This window comes from Planococcus citri, chromosome 2 (assembly GCF_950023065.1).
Source record: "Planococcus citri chromosome 2, ihPlaCitr1.1, whole genome shotgun sequence".
NCBI classification, from domain to species: Eukaryota; Metazoa; Arthropoda; class Insecta; order Hemiptera; family Pseudococcidae; genus Planococcus; species Planococcus citri.
The window spans coordinates 58,015,322-58,041,840 of NC_088678.1; the positions used below are offsets into that span (position 1 = coordinate 58,015,322).

Below are 26,519 nucleotides of genomic sequence, written 5' to 3' on the forward strand. Positions count from 1 at the left end.
GGGCTTTTAAAAAAATTTTCTAGAGTGTTTCTAGCAAAATTCATGATTTTTTCATGACTTTCCATGACTTTCATGACTACTTATAACCAAAATTCATGACTTTCTCATGACCGTTAGACACCCTGAATTAGTACCCTTAATTTTTCCTTTTAAAAACACTGAAAATTATTATTAAAAATCGCCGTTCAAAAATTCAAAAATCAAAAAAAAAATTTTAAAGTTGTTAAAATTTTTTGTGAAGGTGTTGGAGAACAATAAAGTTGAAAAATAGACACTTTTCACAAGTGCCCGACCGAATTGAGTGAAATATTAAAGAATAGGTAAGTAGGTATCACAAGGAAAAAAAAATCATCAAAATGATATACGAAAAATTACCCAGTTTAAACCCAATTATATTAAAAAAATGCTTTTCTTTGACAGTTTTTGATTTCCTAAACCAATTTTTCAGATCTTCCAGAATTTTTAAAAGTGTTATCAGTTTTTTTTTTTTTAAATGTCATCAAAAATCATTCCTTTTTTTTTACACACTCTGTACCTATTGATAAAATCAAAATTGAGTTGCTTCGAAAAAAAATTAAAACTTGAACAGGTAATTCAAGTTGAAAATTTCAATTTAGAAAAAATGACCACATTAGTTTCAAAATTTGTTCGTCAATAAATTGATCAGACACAATAAAGCGCAGGAGAAAATATTGACATTAATTTTTCAATAGGTACTGAGTGTTCTGTATCTAACGGGCGTCAAAATACCTACTAATTCACCTCATAATACAGCAACTTGAACTGGGTAGTATTAAATTGAGTCATCGACCCCAGTAATTGAAGGGACGAATACTTTACGTTTTAAAACTTCCAATTTCCAATAATCAGGTATAAATAGGTAATGTCTTTAAAAAATAATGAATTTACACCGAATTCCAGATAATTTCTGGAAGAAAACTTTCGATCCGCCCATCGCGTCGTAAAATATGAATCTCCGTTTCAGCCATAAAATTGGGCAGAAACAAAACGAACCTATTCGACAAATTATTCGCCTATAAACAAAAAAATACAAAACTGCAAGCAAAATTTCTTTATCGTGTCAGCACTAAATCAACGAAATACGCTCAAACTGCGCTCATCGGAGCATAAACGGTCAATTTCCGAAAAAAATAAAATTGATAAATTACCAAAATTCGATAAATTTCAACATTCATTAAACTTTAATTACAGTGCCGCGAACTACAACGATAGTGGCCGAAAACAAAGAAAGTACATTTTATTTTCGGTTCTAAAATGGATTTGCGATTTCGATTTTCTCATAAAGCACGAAACTTTCCCTCGATTAAAACGAAGAATATAATAAAAATTACGGTAAATTGAAATACACGTTACCCAGAATTTATGCACAATTTACGAGTTAATTTCCGAGAAACAATTTACGTAGTGTTTACGTACAGTTCACGTTACGTATCCCTAGTATACCTCTACCTACTCTATAGGTAGTTTAAAGGCAGGTAATGTGCACCTATTGCAATACATTTATGTGTATTGGCGACATCTCTACCGCACGTTAACGACCGCCATAACACGCGGATATTAAATATTAATATAAATATACGTCGGTATAGAAATACCAGACCATTATAACCCGCATTAAAACAAATAAATTGGATTTCCATAATCGGTTTAGAATATTTTCGAAAAATTTCCGTCATACAAAGCGAATTGATTTCACGTGAAAAACATCCCCTTAAAAAAACAACAACAACAAAAAAAAACAGCTCTGATTCGAATCGCGATTCGACTTCGGTTATCGCGTTTTCAACATCGAAAAATCGCGTCAATTTCGACAACGCAAGTGGAAATTTTTTCGTTGACGATTTAATTACGAATTTTGCTCCATACAAAGGTGCACATGTTACCGAGAATTGGAAAATTCGGCATAAAAGCGCCACACACGCGACCTAGCATGTCGAAACCTATACGGTGGCGAAAACTCGCTCTCCCTCTCAACCCCCTTTATCAATCTCATTTCATATATACACGTACGTATGTAGATGTACGGTATAGAGAACTCGACTTTATTGGATTTATTTTATGTAAATACGAAAAATATTTTTAACAACTACTCGCGCACAAGTTACAATAATTTTAAATTCACTTCCCTCGTGTGCACCGCGAATTCTTCGCAGACATTCGTGCCGCCCTACATATACAAAATTTACTAGGAATATTACATATATTTTAAAACATCAAAATACTAGGAAAAGTGTGTGTGCTCGAAATATGAATTATTCGTTTGCGAAAAGTTGAACCAGACTTCGAGGGGACAGATACGATCACCATTTTCACAAAAACCAATTACCTACACCTAAGTAAATGCAAAAGGGTTGAAAAAAGGACGCAGGTAGTTATTCGTATATCTACGTATACGTTACGCAATATTACTGTAATGTACGTAATTTACAGGGTGACTCTAGAGTAGCGTTGACAATTCCGAAAACTTTTTACACAACTTGGAGTACCTATACTGAAATATGTCAATATTCTGAATAAAACAAATTATCACAGTATAACAGTCAAAATTTCAAAATTTTAGAAGGAAACTGATGATTTAAAAAATGATCAAAATCAAAGGTGAGAATTGAATAAAATTTGTGAAAATCATCACAGAAAGTAATTTCAATATTAAAATTTCAAAATATAGAAAGGCGAAAAAAACTAAAATTTTTTGGAAATGTTTGAGGATTTAAAAAAGTAGGTATAATGTTTGAAAATTTAAAAAAAAATTCCCATTTTGATTGTAAGATAGATACCTATATTTATGTAGAGCGAGCAAAAAAGCAACACCTTTGGAAATTTTACTTGGAAATTCGAAGGTGAAAATGAATATAAGCATCTTCTTTCTATGTAAGAATTTGAAAAATTATTTTCAAAATCAGATTCCAAAAAAATGAATAAAGGCAGAAAAAATTTAAATATACATCTTTTTTCATAAAATTCCAGTAAATTTCCAAAATGGAAAATTTTTTCTGTTAGGAAATTTTGATGTGGTAAAAAGTTTTCACTCTTCAACAGAATTTCCAAAAAATTCGAAAATGATATTTTTCAGAATTGCCAACCCCCACATTTTCTCATCATTGTTTTTGTGCGGAAAAAATTTCATTAAAAATGTTGAAAAATTAATGCGACTCTTGGGGCTCAAAAGTGTTGAGCTGAAGTTTTCATAAATAAAAAAAAATCTATCCGAAATCTTTGCATTCCACACGAAATTTCAACCCTTTCGTGTAAGTCGCATGATACAGCAGACTGAAAATACTCGAGAAATGATTCATACAATTTTTTAGCTCAAAATTTTTATAAAATGCTCAAAAAAATTTTTATTGAGATTTTCGTTATTGTGCCAAAGGCCGAAATTGGCCAAAAATTACTTTTATATCGCTTTGGAACGCATCTAAGTATACTCAGGAGAGTGTCCTTTACCAAATTGAAAAAAAAAATTGTCCGCACTCAAAATTCGAAAAATGAGGGCTTTGAGGCTTCAGGTCCCTATTGTGCCGAGCAAAAAATCCGAAATGTCCATTTCCTTGAATGTTAATGAGATACTAACAAAAAAACCTACTCATTTTTTGTACCCAAAAAAGTCAACTGTTTTCGCTTTTTTGTACCTCAGTTTCATTTCAATTTTGTCACGATGAACAATTTTTTCTTGTGAACAATCGAAATTGTCAAAAAAAAAAAGGAGGAATAAAATGCTGTTTTGAAGCATTAAATTTTTCCTTTACGAGTCCTATAAAAAAAGTGAAGAGATGCAGAAGAACGAGAAATTTTCATGTGATAAAATTTTACCCTTCGCGAATTTTCATAAATTTGACGCTTTGCTGCGAATGCCATCTACATTTTTAAAATTTGGCTTTGGAAATCCACATAAATAATCATTTCAACTAAATTCTCAATTTCCCAAGTGAGTGATCACTCAAATTTTATTTTATTTTTCAAATATCATAAACTAATTTCTCAATGCAACTATCATGTGAAGTTTTTAGAAAATTTATCCTTAAAATTTCTTCGGAATGACGATAAATGACTAAATATTTTTCTGTTCATGCTTCATTTTCTTCCCTTTTCACATACGCCAAGAAAACTGAAGCGAAAATAAATCGAAAAAATTGCAAAAAGTCCATTTTTAGGAAAATATTTTTTAAAACTCGTGCAATAATCACTGCAGAACTTTGGCCATTTTTTTTTTTTTTTTTTTTAATACAACATGGACAATAATATCTCTAAATAAAGCCAAAATTGTTCCAAAAAAAAATCAAATTTTATGGATTTGACAAATTTAAATTCAATTTTGGTCATCATTAACTTTTTAAAAATCCAACTCGAAAAATCGATTCTTTCAAAAAATCTCAGCCCAACTACTCGAGTGTTATTTTTCACCGAATCCATTTCAAAAACGATATTCAAAATGAACGCTGAAAATTGTCAAATTGATCGTGAATTCTTTCAAGTGGTAAATTATTTGGATCCGACAGATCAATTAGCCTCAACTAGAGAAAAATTTGGTGGGTTTTCAAAAATATAATTTACGAGAAAATTGAAATCGTCTCAAAGACTCCGAATCAGCTAAAAATTATGAAGTGAAATTTTTCCCAATTTTTTGAAATTAGAGTTAGATACTCAAATAATTCCACTTCTATCTACTCTTTACCAATAATACCTAATAAAATTTCACCTGTGATAAGAATCGATTAGGTACACGTGTCTACCTATAATTTCGCTGAGAACAACACCCAGTCCAAAACTAAAGCTAAAAACAAGCTACTCTCGAATCACCCAATACTACCAAGTAAATGTACACATAAATAATAGAATCTAAGTACATACATATAGGTAAGTAGTTATATACAAACGAAAATTACTCACTTGAAATTTAAATTTTTAAATGAAAAATGTACTTCTACTATGCCGGTGGTTTTCACTCTTGTTCTAAGTATATCTTGTTCTGTTGGTTGGTAATCTTTAGCTCCTAATCGGTCTAAGTCATCTAAAAAACTAAAGGTTAACATAGGTATTTTAACTACTAGGTATTTAAAAAATTACATAATAACTACGATATAATTAGGTACATGTGTGTGTATGTGTGTGAGTGTGAGAGTCAGAGAGTGTATAATACATAAAAATATATACAAAGGTATCAGAGGGGTAGGGTTTCAATATAGGTACAGAGAGCTACCCACGACGACTCACAACCACTTACGCATCTTCTAATTGAATTTTCTCTCCTGCTTTCTCCTCCTGTTACACTCGTATCTATACTTACACAGATGCATACGAACGAAGCGTAAGGCAAAAGCGTTTTAACGCTCTCGTAGTCTTGGAAAAAAAATTATTTATAGTCGTTTAAAAACTAGCAACAAATTTAGTACCGTCGAAAGAAACCTTTCAAATCGTCAATTAAACATTGTGAAATTACATTTTCCATAATGCTTTACACAAATCAATGCCAAACAGCATCTTCGCATACGTATTCGCTCAAATTAAATATACGCGTACGATACTCTACTCGGCATACGCTCGATATTATTCTTTTTTAAAAAAAAGTAATCAACGAGCCGGCGAAAAAATAACACCGCATTCGACAAAACTAACACGTCTGGTTTTCTGCAAACAAACGCAGCGGATTTTCAAGTAGGAGATGTACGATGAGATGAGATACCAGTAATACCAACAAAATATTTACAATTAGTAATCATCGCGAGTTTTAACTCCTGCAAGTACGATACGCGTAGACGTACTCGTACATTTTTGTGCAGTAACAAATGAATCAACAAAGGCGTTGGTATTTTTTTCCTACCCTAAAAAAGTATTTCTTGGCATTCGATAAATAAAACGTCGAGTATACTGCAGCCGAGAACAGTTCGGTATCCTACGGTTTAATTATTCTCTCAAACAAAGTAACTCTTACGTAGTACGAAATAAGGCCCTTGCCGCTCTCATTTCGACCATCAATTAAACTAGCGCACCAGCAACTTCCTATTAATCTAATTTTTGTTTAGAGAACCCGATGATTACACGAAATGATTGAAATTTATGTAAAACGTCCGACGATTTTAAGTAGGTATGTGTACAATTTGATGAAGCGTTGTTGTTGTTACGACCAATGTAAGACATTTTTCTTCCAGTCGCTTCACGGCGGATAAAGAATTTTTATATCGATTTTTTATTTTATTTTTTGACTTGTTTACATTTTACAGGATATACTGGAATTTGACTTAGATGATAGCGTTTTAATTTTCGGAGCCAAACTTCTTTCAACGCTGCCTATAATAAGTATTTTTATTCTTTCAAATCTGAAAACTCCTTTAGTTTCCTAACGTAGGTACGTATAACAAAAAGCTAATAAGGTAAGACAGGTCAAGCCAGGTCTACGTCAAGTTTCGTGCTGGTAATAGTAATCACCGTTTAAAATGCAATGGATAATTATGTTAAGGGAACAGGGAACTGAGTTAGTGATTACCGTCAATTAGCTCGATTATTTCCGCCGGAAATTCTTATGTGTTGTGTTATACTTTCATCGTATAGTTTCATCGTAGACGCGACAACTTATTTTCAAAATTCCGTGCTTCTTGCTGCAGGAATCTCGGATTTTAATGTTAAACGATTTGAGCTTTTATCGTAAACTTTAATAATATTATACGTTATTTTTTTATCTTATCAACAACATATAAATTAACTGATAGTGAGTCAATGATTTTTCTGGAAAAATTCATGTTTTTCATTTATTAATGAACATTAATAATCAACTGTAAAAAAATAATTTATGGGAAAATCACGAAAGCTAGCAGTACTCACCTTTACGATTCTTTCGTATTCAACTTCTTAGGAGAAGAATCAAAATTTTTATTTTTTTCAATTATTTTCGCAAAAATTAAATTTTAATTTCGGAAATGAAATACTCAAAACTTTGAAGCGCTCTATAGAGGCAGAACTAAAGAGTTTTACAAAAATCGTCAATCAGCTCATTAGATTTTTCAAGGAGGAATCATTTTCGAGGTAACTACTTGCAAAAAATTGAAATTTTTCCCAATTTTTGTATCATTGTCTCGCGTTTTTTTTACAAATTTCTCTATCGCGAGGGAATTTTGAGATTTTTTCAATTTTTTAAAATTCCATAAGTAACGGGGCAAAATACTGAAGAATTGGTCCGAAGAATTGAGAAGATAAGGCCAAAACATGAGAAAATTTGTGTTGAAAATTTGAAACGTTTTGGTTCAGGTGGAAATGAATTAAGAAGTAAAAATGAGAAAATTTTCTCAAGTAGCCCCCTTATATAAAAGTGGCCAGAAATGAATCATAAATGACTGTTTAAAAGACATCCCTTATCCCATACCTATCGCCATTTATCGTCCAATTTGCGGGGAAAAAACAACTGACTTTACTCAATTTTGCAAAAATTGGGAATTAATTTTTATTCGACGAGTTTTCGAAAAATCACCAAATTTTTTGTATTTGCAGAAATTCAAAATTGTTTATAATATGAGAGGCGTTTTGCGATAAGGGCCCTTGTGGTGATATTTCGATTTTTTCAGGAGAGAGAAAACATCGAATCGCTTCGATTTTTTCGATTTTATTTTTTTTTGATTTTCGGGTGCAGTGTTGTCTTGCGCATAGTTTGGATGGGAAATTTTGACGAAATTCGTTCAACATCGCCTGATATCCGTGATTTAGAAAAGGGACCTTGTGGTGAACAGTCGAATTTACACAACGTTACAGACTACCCCGCAAAAAAATACCGAGAAATTCGGATTCCCCATGAAATTTTACATAGGTAACAACAATAAAATAATTTCTCCATCGACCTTTTTTTATTTTTTTAAAAAAATCAAAAACAAACAAAAACTTTGTTTTTCAATTTCCCGAAAATGTGAATTTTTGAGTATTGATGTTCAAGTAATTTTAAAACGAGAAGTTGATGAGATAGGCGAAATCTGATTGCACCATTCGATTTCTCGTGAAAAAGTAAGTCGGAATCGCCAATAAAAAAAAAAAACATCGAATCACCACAAGGACCCATATCGCGAAACGCCTCTCATATGTAATTTCAATAACTTTTTTGTAATCTGTCCGAATCGGAAATTTTTTATTCATTCCACTTTCAGTTTATTTCCATTTGTATTCAGCGAGCTGCCTGTTCTGAAATGCGATCTTTTCTCAACCAATATTGTGACATGCGGGGGTGACTAGTACTTTCAGAAAGTGCAGTCTTTGACCAAATGCACATAGGTGAATACAGGAGACCTATATTCGTAACTCTGACTGACGAGATCAGAAAGAACTTGTATCGCGATGCGACTCGAAATAAATAAATAAATCACCGGAGGTGCGCACTTGTAATAAATTGTATTTACGAGTAAAGTACAATTTAATTACTAAAACAAAAGAGACAATAAATGTACATGGCACTAGGCCTAAAATGATTTCCCTAGCACAAGATAAATAATAACTATACGCGAGTACGGCTATACTTAAACTGTTGGCTCTGCCTAAGTTGCAATGTCGGAAGTGGTCCTTGGACCAAGTCCAATAGATGTCTCTGCCTTATGGAACTTTCCACGGAACTTTCCATTGGCAGTGATACCACTTCCTCCGGAGCACAACTTCCCATTAGGTGGAAGCTGCGGGCGCATCCCCTCCCGGTACATTGCCCCGCTTCCATGAACAGCGTGGACAGAGGAGATGCTGGTGCATTGAAGCCCATTCGGACCCTCGGACGACGGACGGGAGGGCCCCTTGCCCCGCTTCCATGAACCCGCAGCTTCTCAGTTGACATCTGCTTGTACCAGGAAAACTGAATCCGGCTGAGGCCACGTACCAGAAGACTTCTACCTTTTTCGAACTCTTAAATTAAACTAAAGTGTACAAAAATATTTTTAAACATCAAAAAATACACATTAGTCAATAAACAATTCACAAAATTTACAAAAAATCTCGAAAAAGGCAAATAATACAAAATTTCTAAGTGCTAAATTCAAACGAAACATAAAAAATCAAATTACACCGTAAATACGGTAATTTACGGTACCGGGTTCCAGTAGCGCTGCTTACGTTACAAAGCCAAAAACTTGCAACACGTAAAAATCCACCGCCGCTGATAACGCTTGTTTGTCAACACGAGAGGAAGAAGACATCTACTTTTCTTCACAAAAAGGTAACTCTTTTAATTAGTACTCGTTCCTAATTAGTGCTGGAAGATGTGTAAGCTAATCGGAAACTGTTCTTTTCTCTGTTGCAGGTTATCCGAACAAAATCGGCGAAGAAATGACCGAGTACCGAACGTTCGAAGACAGCTACTTTCATCTCACCGGAACCGAACATGTAAGTATTCAAATCTAATTAATTTCGCAATTAATTAGTGACCGGAGATGAAACAATCTCTTCTTTGACGTTCACTGATGCTTCTTTTTCATATTTCAGATCCAGAAAACATCTACCCAGTTATTACCAACGAAGACAAGTTGATCGCCGGAAAGTAAACAAAGCAGCAATCTGGCTATCACCGGAGATTTCAAAAAGTGAGTTTTTTCTTCTTATTCTCGCTCTTTCTTGAAATAAACTCGTCGGTAAAGGATCGGAATCGTTCGCGTATTACTTTAGTTGAAACTACCTCCAAATTTGAGTTGATTTTTCCAAAATTTGAGTGATTTTTGAAAACCAACATTTTCACTGATAACTGAAGTGAAAACCTTCGAAGGCAAAATCCAAATTTCGAAAACATGACGATGATTTTGAACTGCAAACAGATAGAAGAGACTACCTATCGATGAAAATCCATTCTCGAAACCAAATTTCCATTTTTTTGAAAGTAGAAAAATTCCCAGCTCGAAACTGACAAGTGCTGACTGAACTGTGAAAATGTTACGACGATTTTTTCACCGCATTTGAACTTTTTACGCGTCAAGTGGAAAATAACAACACCAAGCTCAGCTCCCATGTAGATTCTACCAATTTTGAAGCCAAAATTAACCATTTTTGAATTTTTTCAGGCATCCAAAATACACAGCAGCCACTGACGAAGATGAAAATCGTTGACCTCTGCCCAGTACCTGTTCAACTTGATTATTTCAACACACATACACGTAAGTCAAAAATTCTAAGCTATATACAAAATAAATTAACAAATAACAAGTGTAACTTTTATTTCATTAAATGAAAAAAATTTACAAGCCATTCACGAGGGGGAAAAGGGTTTGGTAATTTTTATCTTTCTGGAAGATTTCTTTCTAGTAGATGTAAAAATTTTCTCAAATGTGTCCTCAGATGAGAAAGCTTCGAAAATTTCTTCTGATTTTCTCACTGTTCTACGAACAAGTAATTCGGAGGCCTTGCTCACTGGCCTAGGGCGTAATTTTTTTATCTGAGATTTAGGAGTCTTCTTCGTCTCTTTTCTTTTCGATGCAGCTGACTTCTTTTTCTTGTTAACAGGTTCTTTGGACACTACCTGTATCACACTCTTGATGGTCGGCTCTACCAGAGGCACTTTCGGCGATGAAGACTGCAATACCGGCGTCGCTGATGTAGAAGGCTGCGGAGAGGTTGGAATCAGAAGCTCATCTTCCTGTTTATTTTCTACCTTCACGTCGATGTCATCTACCTGGAGTTCTTCTTCATCTAACGTGAGTAAACTCACCACCTCCATCTCATCGCAAATATGGATCAGGTCCAGCCTCTTTATTTTGGTATTTCCAGGTCTAGGCGGAGTCTCCGCGTTTTTGCTAAGAGGTGAACTGACTCTCTCCGGCGTAGCTGCAAGAGATTTCACGTTTTGAATTTTTAATTTAGATTCGAAAAGTGACCCGCCTTCGACTGTGAGTGGCACCACGTCCTCCACGCTGAGGTTTAGATCGGAGACATGGTGGCAGGCTTGAATCAGGTACGTTATCATTGGCTTGGCAACCAACCTGGCGCAATCCTGACACACAACCGACCTGCAGGCAGCAGTCATCACACCTGTGTTCAATTTCGTCCGGAAGCTGGAATACAGCGCAATTATTAACTTTCTCCTCTATAATTCCAGATATTCTCGAATGTTCGTCGAACCACTGAAAGTCCACCGGAAAAGAAACTATATCCGACACAGACACGCGAAGAAATGCACTCGGAACCGCAATCACACCGAATGACAACAAGAATGATTTTTGAAAAATCGAGTATGAGATCTGCACCAATATAAGTCGCGCACCATGCTGCATATTCGAATCGTGAAAATAAACTGCAACGAAGACTGCTTCAAACTTGTGCAACCTGGACCAAGTTGTTATCAGTTAGCATCTACCCTCCCTCCTAGGTGAGTTCCTTATCTCGATGGCTTGTAAAGTACATAGCTTTTACGTTACGTTAAATACAATAGGTCTAGTTACACTAAAATTATCTTATCTATAAACTAGTCAAGTAATATTAAAACCAATTAAACATAGCAAGTACTCCACTTATTCAACCTTGAAATCATCTACCTGTCTTCATCCGAGCTGTTATCTTCATTGGTACTTTCCTCTAATTTATCTTCCTCGTAGCAATTGAAGTACCGCACAAAATAACCTCTTTCTCTCTTGTTTAGGGATTCAAGTTGAATAAAGCTGACTGATTTCTTTCTCTTCTTTTTATTTCTGGCATTTTCGACACCATCAGCCGCATTTTTTGGACTTTCTTGTTCATTTTTTCGGGAATTGGATCGTAGTTGTAGCTTCCTATCAAAAATCTCTTGCGCATCAGCTCTTCTTTTTTTGTAGTTGCGCTTCCCTGGAATTGAATTTTCCAGGCATTCCTGTACCTTCTGTTCTTCTTCCGGTGAGAGATTTTTTCTGAGTCGCTTTTTTATCTTTCTGAATTCCTCTTCTTCCTGAGGTAGGTCTCGAGTTGACCTTTTTTCAGCACTAACTTCTTGACGAACTTTTTCCAGGCTTTTTTCCGGTTGTTTTCGATTTTGGCGAGGTACATACTCTGGATCGGTGGGATCGTCGACCTCTTCCTCATCTACCTCTTCTTCCTCCTCAAATTCCTCAGAATTTTGGATTTTTTTCTGCTGTGAATAATCCTTGATTTTTTGAACAAGATCTCTCTTGTCAAATTTGGATTTTTGTTTGAGGTCATTTTTCAGTTCTTCAAGTTGATTTTTGTTCAAATAAGAAGTCATCTGCCTAGTGTTAACAATTTGTTCATCTGTGGGGTCAGCTACGTTTTTGACCATGTAACAATTGCTGCCTACGTGTTGTTCCACAGTGTAAGGTCCATATCGCTTCTGAAATAGCTTTTTAGATAGGCCTTTTTCATACGATGAAAGTCTGTGTGAAGTCAGCATTACCAATTCACCATTTTCATAAATAGTGGGGGGTCCGTGAAGCTTATTGAATGCAACTTCGTTGTTGATTCGTTGCTGCATTCGCTTCTCGCGTATAAAATTAATTAACGCTTGCTGATCAGACATATTTTCAATGTTGTCATCTACCATTTCTTGAGTATAGACAGCTTTTCTCGCTAACTTATCAGCAACAAAATTGTTGTGATCATAACGACGAGCACAAACGTGTTTGAGTTCAAATTCCTCAAATTTTTTTGAAAGTTCAATGACCTCTTGGAAAACCTTCTTGTGGTGGACAGGTTTCTTATTCGAATTCTTCCAATTATTTTCAATCCAACGTTTTGAATTGTGATTCACAGCTGTGACGAGGTAGTTTGAGTCAGAGAAAACTTTGAGCTTTTTTATCTCATTTTTCAGAGCAATCTTCATAGCTCTAATCAGGGCAATGATTTCAGCCAAGTTGTTGGAATTTTGGTAGGCTCCGTGCACAACTCTTTCAGATACATTGAACTCAGCACTGGGTGTCCAACTGATTCCGATACCCGCGATTGCTTCTTCTGTACCATTTAAGGAACAGGCACCATCTACTGCTACCCATACAAATCCTTTTTTATCGACAATGAGTTTTTTAGGGTCCATTTTTAATTTCTCCGCCTCTTCTGAAGTAATTGAAGGAACATTATTGGCTCTCTGCTCCTCTCTGAGTTTTCGCAGTTCGAATTTGGCATTTATGCCATGCATAGGTGCTGGTAAGTCAGTTAAGATGTCATCTGCTATTTTCCAGACCTCGTTGGGTTTTACTCCAAATTCAGTAGGCGTGTTGTTGATTTCATTCTCTACCTGTTTGGCATATTTATGCCACCCATGATGAGTGTAGTCGCATTCTACCGCATTTTGATTGATTTTGACTCTGAGCCTGTCACCAATCATTCTCATTGTCCTCTCCACTAAACTGGATTGTGGATTGTATTTCGTAGTATGGCCAATTTTGATATCGAATGATCGCAGTAAATGATTCCAAGCTTCGCTGACGAATTGGGTACCATTGTCAGTTATGACTTTGCGCACTTTGTGACCAAATTTCTTGATTTCTTCAAGTACCTGTTTCATTGCTTTGACGACTTCTTCTTTAGTAGCTACTACCAGAGGTTTCATCCAAACCTTAGATGTGAAAACGCACTTGACTACCAACATGTATTTAGGATCTTTAGCTTTATTGGCAATCGAACCAATCAAATCTGCCGATAAAACATCTGCCACGCCATAGGACTCTATTTGAGCATATTCCAACTTCTTCTTTTGCCCAAAATTCTTGTTATGACGACAATCGAGACATTCGCTTGTGGCAGTTCTGGCAGCTTTAGGAACAGCAGGTGAATAATACATACGTTTAAAGATGGCATCTACCTTGGCAGCACCAACATGTCCGTACTCTTCGTGAATGTACATAATGGTATCTTTGAATAATTCATCTGGAATATATGGCACCAGCGATCCATCTTCACGAATTCGATAAAGTACTTCGATGTTGTCTTCTTCTTGTACCATAGTGTACTTTCTTTCAAGCACTCTTTTGGCTTTTCTTTGCCTGGCATTCATTATCGTTTCCTCTGCCTGTAATCTTTTGATAATCTTGATACAATTTTCATCTCTGCCTTGGTAAATATCCAATCTTTTGAGACAATCGACCAGCTGTTCTTTTACCAAGTCTTTGTAATTTTCACCAGGTGGCACCATTCTTGTCCAATTTGTTTCGTACAGAGTTAATTCTGGCGCTTGCAGGTCCCACCATTTGCCTTTCTTTTTGTTAAGATCATATACCAAATCGTGGCAGTTGAAATGAGTGATCCATGCCGCAGCTTTTCTATGAATTTGTGCTAAGGTGTTAAAACGGTGCACAACTGACAGCAAATCTTTACGAAGATGGATTTTGTGACCAAAAATCCAAATTTCCAGTTTCTTTAAGGCGTTGGCTACCACATACATTTCCTTTTCGATAATGGTATAGTTCTTCTGGTGTGGTTTGAAAGTATTACTGACAAACGTCACAACTTGATCGTGGCCATCTTCCCCTTTTTGGTATAATACTGCATTCATCGCATCCATTGTGACTTTTGTTTCCAAATAAAAGTCTTGCCCCTCGACAGGGGTCATTAATTTAAAATCTTTCCGGTACTGTTTCTCCAGCTCTTCCAGTGCTGCTTGCTGATCTTCTCCCCATTTGAAGTTTTCTTTACGAATCACATCATAGAGAGGTTTAGCAATTTGTTGATAATCAGCAATAAAGTGCTTGTAGTAGCCAATAATTCCCAGAAATGCCATAACTTCCTTTTCGTTCTTAAGTTGAAAACTACCTTTTTTTGAAGTGTGAGCTTTTTTGAATTCGTCTAATTTTTCAATTTTCTTGCTTTGCTTCTTGAGTACACCAGGTTCGATTGTGAATCCAAGATGAGGTGTAGATTTCTTGAAAAATCTTGATTTTCGAGGATTGAGCTTCAGGCCATTATCTCTAAGAATCTCTAACACTTCTACCAGTAATACCATCATTTCTTCGAACGTCATCGCTTTCAAAAGTATATCATCAACATACTTGGTTATGCCTTTCTTGGTTTTGATGAGTTTGTTGATAAGTGCCACAAATAGAGCAGTAGAAACTTTTAAGCCATATGGCACTCTGATGAACTGCAGGACTTCTCCATCTACAATGAAAGCACAGTACTTTCTGAATGCTTCATGTAAAACCATCTGCCAGAAACTAGCAACGAAATCCAAACAGCAATGCATCTTGGCTCTACCATCAGTTGTAACTATGCGATCCAACAGCCCAGTCTCATTGTAGTCATTTTCCAAGATCTGGTTCAATTCCATTGGATTTAGGCATAACCTCACCTCGCCATTCTTCTTTATATTGACTACTATGGCATTTATGTAAGGTGATTTAGATGGCTCTACTATTTTTTTCGCTAACATCACTCTGACTGCTTCTCTCACGAGTGGCATCTGCTTGTTAGATGGTGTATACTTTGGTCCATGGAATTTCTTGATATTCTTAGGATCCTTGAATGTCAGTTTCATCTTAGGTCCAGTATACTTCCCAGGATACTTGCTAAATACACAAGCAAACTCCTGTAATACTTCAAAAGCTTTCAAAGATTGCTTTTTTGTGATAATGCCTTCAGCTACAGCTTGTTTCAAATCCTCTGCCAAAGTTTCCAAGAATATTTTAGGTCCATCATCGAAATCTTCAGGCTCCATGCCATCATATTCATCAGCTAAACTTGCTTTATTTGAAATATGAGCAATTTCTTCCTCTGAACCTTCTACTATTCTCATCTGCCTTATTGTCAGCTTTTTACGATATTCTTCTTGATTCATAAATTCGAGGACTTCTACCTGGCTGTCTTTTGTTGGTTGACAAGTAGCTCTTTTATTCTCCACGTCAGGGTACATTTTCAGCGTTTCCATTGTATTGGTACCAATGATAAACACCTGATTACAACCTTGTAGAACATAAAAAGGTATCATCAGCTCATGTTTTCCAAAATTGATTTTTGGCACTATGGCATAGTAGAGAGTTTCAACCTTGGCATCATCTGCCAAGTGACATATTAGTGGCTTTTTCAATCTAATATATTCCACACTGTCATAGTGATCTCTGAGCAAGATGTTGGCTGTTTCTTCCGAGATAATATTTGGCGTCGCTCCTGTATCAAGCTGTGCCGGATAGGTGACGTCATCTATCTTCAATGGAATTACACACGAGAATGTTTTCTTTTTACCTCCAAGGAGTTGATTGCTGACACTTTCTTGTATTTGATCTTCTCTTAGGGCAGGTTTAGGTGTTGACTGACTCGCCCTGACTGCATTCAACAAATTTTCATTAGTCGGTTGTGCACCCAGTGAACTTTCAGGCTGTTGTTCTGCCCCTGTCAGCTGATTAACGTGTACTCCAGTTGACTCTACTTCTATTGATGATTCTTCAGCTTTTTTCTGGTTCTTTTCTGCCCCAGGAGGAACAGGAATTCCAATTTTATTGAGTAGTTTCTGGAGAGCTTTTGGTTTCATAAATTTTTTAAGATTAGCTACCTTTTTCATGATTTCATCGACTTCCTTGTTGACACTACCTGTTAGATCTTTCTTGGTTTTTTCAATCAGCGACTTGGTGTTGGTGACCTCTACCTGAACGCCATCTTCAATCACAATTTGTTCAGTTTCTTCTTCTTCAACTGAATATTCACTGGTCTTCTGCTGTCTTGGAATTTTGTAATAATCGTGATTATACATTTTATCCAATTCATTTAGAAATTCAGTTTTGCGACTAAAGCTCGGAAAATATCTGCCATTCTTTTTATTCTGGTGAAACTTATGCTGAATAGGAATCATGTTGAAATCCTTATCAACTCGAAATTGCCGCATTTCATGATTTCTGTAATCTCTTTTAAGATCCAAAAATACAGCTGCTGGCGTCCACCAAAATGAAACGATGTCATCTTCCAGTGTTTGCAAAGCTCTTCTGTATGCATAATACGTATCCATTTGCACTGGTTTTCTACCTGGGGTTTTGGGCTTTATCACCGGAAATAATAAAATTATTCTAGTAAACCCTTTCGCCTTCAGGAGCTCGATAATTTCCGCTGCTACTCTCTTCAGGATTCTTGAGTCTAAACCACCATAGTTGATTTCATATTGGCCCAACGAAAGAATGGCCTTTTTTCGTGTAAAGTTGGTAACACTGATTATTTTGTGCAAATCAGAGACACTGATCTGTTCCTTGAGGTAAGGATGCGTTATATCAGGTTTTCTTCTTGTAACAATATTTGCTAAAAAATAAGCTAAGGAATCGCCGATGATATCGAATTCTTCGAATGGTAGCTCTTGAAAAGCTTCCACTTGTGCTAAGTTGCACGCGTCAACTACACGTTTCCCGACGGCTGATTGATTGAATCATCCGAAGCTTCTGAGCGTGCTGGCGATTGCACTTCCTCAGTTTCAACATCAGAAGCTGACTCTTCCTCCCCTGTTGCGATATTGACTTTGTAAGTCTTTTCAGGCTTTTTAAACTTCTTTTCGCCTTTGTTGTCTTTTTGGGAATTTTTGGAGTCATCTACCTTGGTATACTGCTTCGATTTCTCATAATTTGGTTTTTTATACTCGCCAGTTGTGCGCCTACCTTCGTTGTTGGCTGCACTGTTTCGTGATTCGGATGCCCCAGACTGCCTGTCTTTCTGATAATTTGAACGTTTGTCATTATATTTATCACGATACTCATTTTGTTGCAACCTTCGAGATTGTTGCTGTTGAACTTGCTGAGTAGGTGTCGGAGTTTGAGGGAATTCTTCAATTTTTGTCATATTGTTGAGTCTCCTCTCGAATACATCAATGTTTTGAAGCTCTACCTCCGTGAATCTAGGTCTCAAACTTGTTGATAATTTGCCATAAATTCTCATAATGATTTCATCTTCCGGAGTACTGGTTGTTTTGAATATTTTTAACCACATGAGAAGTTCCGCTGCCTGGGTCGTTGAACTCTTCCTGTCAACAGCCAATGCTTGGAAGCAATTTCTTGCTTCTGTCTGCTTCTGCGGACTCCATGCACAGTTTAGGAAATCTTGTCTGAGTTTGTAATAATCAGTTGCACTTTCTTGCAATTCTTTCCAAGCTGCCATGTGTACCAATTTAGTTTCATCAATAAGTGCTGTAAAAGTATCACAATATTGACTCTCAGATACTCCGTATTGATCCATACGACGTTCAAACTTTTGAATATACTGATAAGGTTGATATTTATTATGGCTAGTATATTCAACTCGAAATTCGCGCAATCTGTCTAAACGAATCACCATTTGCGAGTTACCAAATCTAATATTGCGCTTCATTCTGCGCTCAGGCGGTACCCCTTCATCTGGGTCGACGCCGCCACCGCTACCGCCGCCGCTACTGCCGCCACCGCCGCTGTTGCTGCGTCTATCGCCGCTGTCTCTTCGATCGTCGCGCCAATCGTTGTTACGTTGATCATTATTACGTTGATCGTTGCGTCGATCATCGCGTTGATCGTTATATTGATCATTTCTTCGGTCGTGGCTGTCACGTCTATCGCGATTATTATCGTTATCAGATCGATATTCTCGGCTGTCATCGCGTCGATCACGGTTATACTGATTATTGTAGCTACTGCCTTGTTGATCGTTGTTGCGTCCGCCGCTGCTGTAGCTGTTGCGTCTACCTTGATTGTTGTAATCGCCGCCACCGCAGCTGTTGCGTCTGCCTTGATCATTAAAACGGTCGTTGCTACCTTGGTTGTTGCGCCAGTCGTTGTTGTTGTTGCGACTGTTGCTGTTGCCACCTTGACTATCACGCCTGTGATCATTTCGCGGTGAGTCTCTTCTTTGAGGTGAGCCACGCCTTTGGTCATTACTTCGATTATAATTATTACAATAATTGTTGTTATTATTATTGTAGTTGCCCCTGTCGCTTGGTGACTGGGAATTAGGTCGATTTTGGTGCGGAGGTGACCTCCTTCTGCTTCTAGAACGACTTCGTGAACGTCTACCTTGATTTCCAGGGTTACCACTTTCGTTGTTGTGCACAACTGGTGAATCTTCTGAGTAGTATTCATGAAAGAAGTCTTCTACCTTGCCGTCGAGGTCGTTGAACTTGGTTTTAAGCTCACTGGTTTCCTCCTCCGTCTGCTTTTGAGCATCATGCATGAGTTCACTCATAGCCAAATTTCTTTCTTTCAGCTTGTTGATTTGAACTGCACATATTTTTAAATTATGATCGTAAGTTTGTTTATAAGCTTCAAACATTTCGAGTATTTCATTTTTCTGAGCTTGTAGCACTTCTTCGAATTCTTTTCTCAATTTTTGCTTTGCTACAGTTGCTTGAGCTCTTAATTCCAAATAAATTTTACCCAAATCGTTTCTAGTTCGAGTAAGGGCTGTTTCAATACTCAACGATCTATCGCTAGCAGTTTTACCATTTGCATCATGGTTGTCCATTCGAGTATACACCCATTGTCTGAATGTAGTCTCTTCCTCCACTGAGAGTTCTGTAGGATACAAGATTTCTGGTTTAGGTGTAGTTTGCCATGGAAAAATTTTGGCAGGATTTATAGGCTTGAAATCACACACATCGTTCATTTTCGAATCAGAAATTTTTTTAATGTGTTTTATGGTGGTATTGAGCCTATTTTCCACTTCCGAGTCAATTTCCTCATTTTCTTCTTTTGCTTGCTGAGTAGGCTGTTGCTGCTCTTGTTGAGCACCCGAAAAACTTGCTACACTCAGTGTAGGTCTAGGGTTGCCATCTACCTCCTCAGTTCCAAATTTGAGAAATGACAAATCACCATTTTCCAATGCTCGTCTGTATTCTTCGTCAGTGAATTGCGATGCTGGCACTCTAGCTTCTTTACGTTGTTGTTCGATATTTAATTTCATTTTTTGTAACGTGGTGTTCTTTTTTGTTTCAGCTTTCTTCGGAGTTTTCGGAGCAACTTTTATACCGCACTGTTCACGTTGACGCTCGTCAGCTACCTTCGCAGCATCTCGGTTCGATCTTCGAGGATTTTCAACATAGTCGTCGTCATCTACCTGGTCAGTATCTCGTCCGCTAAGTGCGGAAGGGTGCCTCGTGCAACTTGTTACTTGATACCTGTGTAAAACTGCCTTTCCACTCTGAGCACCATCTATCAGTCCAAATGTTCAAACCAAAAGTTATGTTACCTCAAGACACCCTTCCCATCACCAAAGATACCTTTAGATTTGAACTTGGACTGATAGATGGCGCTCAGTGTGGAAAGGCAGTTTTACACAGGTATCAAGTAACGAGTTGCACGAGGCACCCTTCCGCACTTAGCCGACGATCTGACAAATCGATTTTCAGTTGAAAAATTCGTGACTAAATTTTTATTTTCATTTTCAGAATTGTTCCTGCTACGATTGGTGAAAGCACACATACGGAGGTCATTCTGCAACTTGTCAAGTCCGGTATTGGAGAATCTACGATCGCCAGATGCCATCTTCGAAAATCTCCGTCGAAATAAATCAGGTAATAATTTCAGGAAAAAACAGAAAACGTCTACCAGTACTCTAGGTACTAACCAGCTTTCGTGTTTTTCACAGGTAAGCGTGTCGTAGTTGGTTTGACACTTCGACCTTGAACCTTGGTTACAGGCAGGTCCAACTGTGCTCGGATTTTCCAAACTGATTCTTGCACAGTTTTGCACAGATTTTCAAAATTACGCGATTTTGATGATTTTTTCGCGAATTACGCACTTTTACACGAGTTTCGATTATTTTAACGAATGCGTACCTTTGAATTAAGTCGCCAAGTTGACTTTTTTTGACACGTTGGGGTCTCCAAGTTGACCACGTTGTAGGCTGGAACTCGATGAAATTCGCCGATTTTTTGACAGATGAAACTCCCTTTTTCGAGATTTTTCTTCTTTTCTCAGCTCCAGACGATTTTCCAACCGGAAGTCTGAACTTAGCGATTTTTTTGCCGATTTCTTCACGATGAAATGAAGAGTCTACCGAATTTTTCTTCGGAAAGTTGAATATACCTGCACTTCTGCAGCTCAAAATATTTCCCTGGGATCGATATCCGCGTTTGGGCGCCAAATGTGACATGCGGGGGTGACTAGTACTTTCAGAAAGTGCAGTCTTTGACCAAATGCACATAGGTGAATACAGGAGACCTATATTCGTAACTCTGACTGACGAGATCAGAAAGAACTTGTATCGCGATGCGACTCGAAATAAATAAATAAATCACCGGAGGTGCGCACTTGTAATAAATTGTATTTACGAGTAAAGTACAATTTAATTACTAAAACAAAAGAGACAATAAATGTACATGGCACTAGGCCTAAAACGATTTCCCTAGCACAAGATAAATAATAACTATACGCGAGTACGGCTATACTTAAACTGTTGGCTCTGCCTAAGTTGCAATGTCGGAAGTGGTCCTTGGACCAAGTCCAATAGATGTCTCTGCCTTATGGAACTTTCCACGGAACTTTCCATTGGCAGTGATACCACTTCCTCCGGAGCACAACTTCCCATTAGGTGGAAGCTGCGGGCGCATCCCCTCCCGGTACAATATTTTTCTCAATTTTTTGGGTAAATTTTTTTTACAAAACAGGTCATTTTTTGGCTAAGAAATTTCAATTTTTAAGCGGGCAGGTGGAGCAATATTTTTCTTAGTCTGAGATTTTTCAGATATGTATTCTTCAACATTTTTCATCACATAGAGAAAAAAATGGGAAAAGAACATATATTTAATTTTAAAATTCTGAAAAAAAAACCGAAGAAAATGAATGGAAAATTTTACTTGACATGATTGAAAAATGAAAAAAAGCAGGACCTTTTTTTGAAAAAATCATCAGTCAGAAAGCACAGAACACACAAACAATAAGCAGGAAAAGCAGAATAAGCAGGGCTGTTGAACACCCAGCATGAAAAATTTAAGATTTCAGGTTGAGAAAGAATATTTATTTATCGATTAAATCATTAGGAACAGAGCAAAAATTGGAATGCTCCGAAACGACGAATCCTAAATTATGGAGATGAAAACACATTCAATCAAAAAAGATCACTTTGGTCGAAAATGCTGCCAAAGCACAATTTTTTTTATCGTTAAATAGGAGTTCCACCACTCAAAAAGTGCTCAAAATTGGCACGAAATACTAACAAAAAAAATCTTCAACGCACATTTGACGGGTGAGAGGGGGGGGGTCCGGGTCATATCCAGAATTTCGAAATCGATTTTGTAAATTAAAAAGCAGAAAATATTTTGAACTCACGAAAAAAATTTTGAATTCAAATTAATGCAGGTTTCAGACAAATTTTTATCCAATTGAATCAGAATAACTTGAACTGGTATATCCAATGAACAAATAGATTTTGATTCGGTAAAATCGGATTAAATCCACAATTTAGCAAATCCAATAACTTTTTGATATTTTGGTTAGGTCGAATCGGATCGGATCAAAACGGATTAAATGAAAAAATGAGCCGGACAAACCCAGATTTTGTATACAAAGAGTCTAAACTTTGGTTACGAGAGTTTTCAAGGGTGTCAATTTCATAAGGGAAGATACAAAATTGAAAATTTTCAATAAGTACGATATTAATTTTTGAAGTTTACATATTTGACCCCGAACGCCAGAATGGGTCCCAAAGCGAATGTACAAATGCCGAAAATTTCCAAAAAATATGTACGAAAAAATGTGTATTAATTTACCAAGATGTGATTGCACTTTTCAAAAATTTGGAATTTTACACCCTCCCCCCCCCTCTTTTCTAATTGGATTATTTTTGGTTCAAGTGAAAAATGGTTGATGAAACTGAAATCAACATCTTCAAAAACCTGTAATTTGATACCTATAAAGAATTATTACATTCTACATTCATTTATCGTATATTTTTTTCCAAACTGGGCAAAAAATTGGATACATGAGATCTAAAAATCACAAGCTTTTTTCCTCAACCTGATTCTCATTTTTTAAATCCAGTTCCAGCTGTTTCAAATTCTGACAGAAAAATTCGAAAATATTTGAAAAATTTGACCTAAAAAAACTTCATCTATAAAGATGAGAAATGAAGTTTTTCTCAAGGTATACTCCAGGGATTCTATAATAATGTTGAATCAACATCGCCAATGCTTCGATAACCAACGTTTGAAAAAAGAAGGATTCGAGTTCGAGTTTCAAGTTGAAGTAATTTATCCAATCACGAACACCATTACCGCGTTTTTCAAATCAAATAGTAACTACCACGAAATCGCGTACTCGGTGCAAAAATGCGCTAAATTCGTCTGAATTTGCAAAAAAGCACCGAATAATACACGCGGAAGCGTATACACTTTGCATTTAATACCCCGCAAAAACGAACAACAAACCGAAAGCAAAAAATACTCGTTGGAACAATTTCACCATCATGCATACACACTCGCGAAGAGTACAATCGAGCCAGCGGAAAATTTCTCCTTTAATTTAAAAAACATACTACAACGAACGAATATAACCTTGAAATTACGTTCTGTTTACTTATTAATTTTACAACTTCTGGATAAAAAACGAGCGATGTACTACAAACTTCGAACAAGAAGCTGTATTATAAAAAAAAAAAAAAGGATTCGCCACCATAGGGTACATTTTTAATTTGTATATCCGCGAGCACGCTGTCATTTCTAAAATATACTATTTGCAACGTTAAATCGATATTCATTTCATTTCGATGTGTACTAAGTATATGGTATGGTACACTTATCATTTTTATTCGAAAAGGTTTTTTTTTCTTTCATTATAACAGCGCCAAATTAACGTATTTTCTTTACCAGTATACTACATCAAGAGTGAAAAATGGTGAAACTTAATTTGCTTCGCAGAATACGATATCTTTCGCCAAACTTTCCTTGACTTTTTATCAAACGGGTATATTCGTTCATTTATATATACGTTTTCAGCTCATGTTTAAATGCAAAATCTCGTATCGTTTTCACTGCGCTTTATAATACTATAGGTACCTTGGCTAATAAAAAATTTATACTCGAAAGGATTTAAAATTCTAATAACTTATCGCAGTGTTGCGCTTCCAGGCCCAGCTAATTCGCAAATTACTCGTAACTGGCCCAAGTTTGCGATTTTATAATTAATTATCGCGAAATAATTTGTCATTCTTTGCATCATTACCCGGATCAATTACATAAATTGGCATGGTGAAGCGATGCAAGTCGATGAAGCGGAAGCGACAAAAAAAACAACAGGAAATGCACAAATTGAACCTCAATTTATTTATTGAGAACGATGCACCATCAACAATGTTCCACCTCAGACAAAAAATTCTTTCAATAGTGACTCTAAAGGTTCAATTTACTAACGAAATTTCAACGTTGCTTTGCAAATGCAAGCGTATAACTGGATGCTGATTGCTGATACCTTTGTTCAGAGGTTATAACCGGTTATTGTTTGTAATTATTTATAAATGATTCGCTTTTCTTAATTTATCATTAATATGGTATCTAACGATTTTTTTTGTTGAAAAAATCAATGCTTTTTCCAATACCTTTTTTCAGTCAAATTTTCAGAAAATTTTCCACTCGACTCCCTCCCTCTCCCCAGCACACCAAAAAAATTAACGAAGTCAAATTTTTCGCAGGAAAATTTTCAAAAAAATTGAAATTGGTAGAAAATATACCGACTAAACTGACGTCACATATTCCAACATTATTGCCAATTTCATCAAAAATAAACTCTTTTTTCAACGATTTGAAGAGTTTCTTTGGACGTTTGAATTTTTTCATTTTTTCATCACCTTTTTGACTGAATTCACTACTTTTTCACTACTTTCACTACCTGTTAGAAACCCTAATTAATCAGATCATCTCACACGTTAGATTCATTACACTATATTATACATATCGTGGTTCACGAATTCGTCAAAATGAGGACTGAGACGCAGAGGATTTCCTCCGGTAGTACTACTAAAAAATCTTTCACCTCCTCAGAGCTCAATGGAGAAATATTACGTAAGTCTTCACCTCCACTCATTTCTAAACACACAATAAACATATTTATCTCGGAACACGCAAATTTCAAAACTAATATACCATTTGAGCACAAGTACGTGGCGTTTATACAGTCACAATGTACTTATGCTTATGCTTAACAACCTACAACCTAAGATTTCTCGCAGAGCAAATAGAGAAGAAAAAAATCGCATTTAGTTGTCGTGTATATGTAATGTATTGGGAATGAGAAGGAGAACACACACACACACGAATCTGCCTATTCAAAGGAGCTTGTGACAAAATTAATTAAGTCTTACGCAGAGATTCTGTCACAAAGAGACAGCGTCAACGATAACGACGACAACACAATGTGTGTACAATTTCATAACGTCTTGCCCTTTACAGCATTAAGAGAAGGCAAAATCTTTCAGTGACCTTTTTTGTATACCAAAACAGCGGTACATAAATACGCAGCAAGTATCCAAAATGCGATAACGCGAGTAACACGAATACGAATTCTCTTAGAAAAGGTACCATGTAGGTAGGTAGGTTAGATAGGTTATATTACAGATTAACTCGCTTCCATATACGAGTAAGTTTTTATTCGTAATTTTCGTGTAGGAGTTTCGAGTACCAAATTACAATTTTCCGAAACAAATAAACCCTCGCATTTACGAATTGAGAAAAAATAACTTGATTAAATTTTGGACAAACAGGAACACCCAGTATAGAGTTATTTTTGTCGCAAAAAGTGATAAAAACAGCGGTGAGCGGAGAGGGGGGTGGTAAAGGTAAGAATCAGTGATGAAAGTTTGTTCAAGAGCCACAAAATTTTTTACGTAGAACCATCAAGAACAAAAATTACGTATTTGAAAAAAAACTGTTTCGAAACAAACTTTCTCGAAAAGAATTTTTCAGGAGGGCCAACCCTCTTCTCCCTACGAGCAAAAAAAATTAATCACAAACATCAACTGTCCAAATTAAATTTTCAATTTTTGGCGAATTCTTGAACATTCAGCACTTTTACTCAAAACATCAAAAAAATCCAACCATGAAACTGCTAACTCATGATTGATAATATTGCATTAGAAATTTATATTTTTCAAAGAATTAATTTAAAACAGAAGTATTTGCGAAAAATCAAGCCGCGGGGTACAAAAGAGCACTTTTTAATCAGCCTTTAGCTATAAAAAAAATCATCAATCGAGTCAAGATTCGTAATTTTATACGCAGCATGGTAGAGAAAAAATGCCAGACGACAGTTAATGTAAACTCCTTCCATCAACCTTCACTCCAAACACCTCGAGAGAAAACAAAAAAAAACATAAGAGGAAATTAATATCTCGCTGGAGACTCTAAAATGGCTTGAAATGGTCAATTATCGCTCCAGGAGATTGAAAAAAACCATCAAGTTGAATTTTTCATCGATTTCAGGTTCGAAAATTGTCAGATTGTAAAACTTTCGTAGTTTGGGAATTTTTAAAGTCATGGCACGGTATTGAATTTTCGAAAATTCATCCAAAATTGAGAAATCATCATCGAGCTAGTTGAAATTTGGATTTTAGGAGGTTTTCTATTCACCATTTCTGAAAAATTTTAAGTTCTGATATTTTGAAGCCGGAGTAATAAAAAAAAATCTCATCAGTAAAGAGCATTCTTAGTGAAATGA

General features: G+C 36.2%; 1 protein-coding gene across 1 annotated transcript in view; it reads right to left on the reverse strand.

Annotated features, from left to right (window-relative positions):
* Positions 1-26,519, reverse strand: part of Galphao (G protein alpha o subunit) — a 129,717-nt gene that overhangs the window by 19,538 nt on the left and 83,660 nt on the right. The window contains exon 5 of the mRNA XM_065351639.1: positions 4,909-5,037. Coding sequence (XP_065207711.1) covers positions 4,909-5,037 — 129 coding nt within the window. The remainder of the gene's footprint in view (positions 1-4,908; positions 5,038-26,519) is intronic.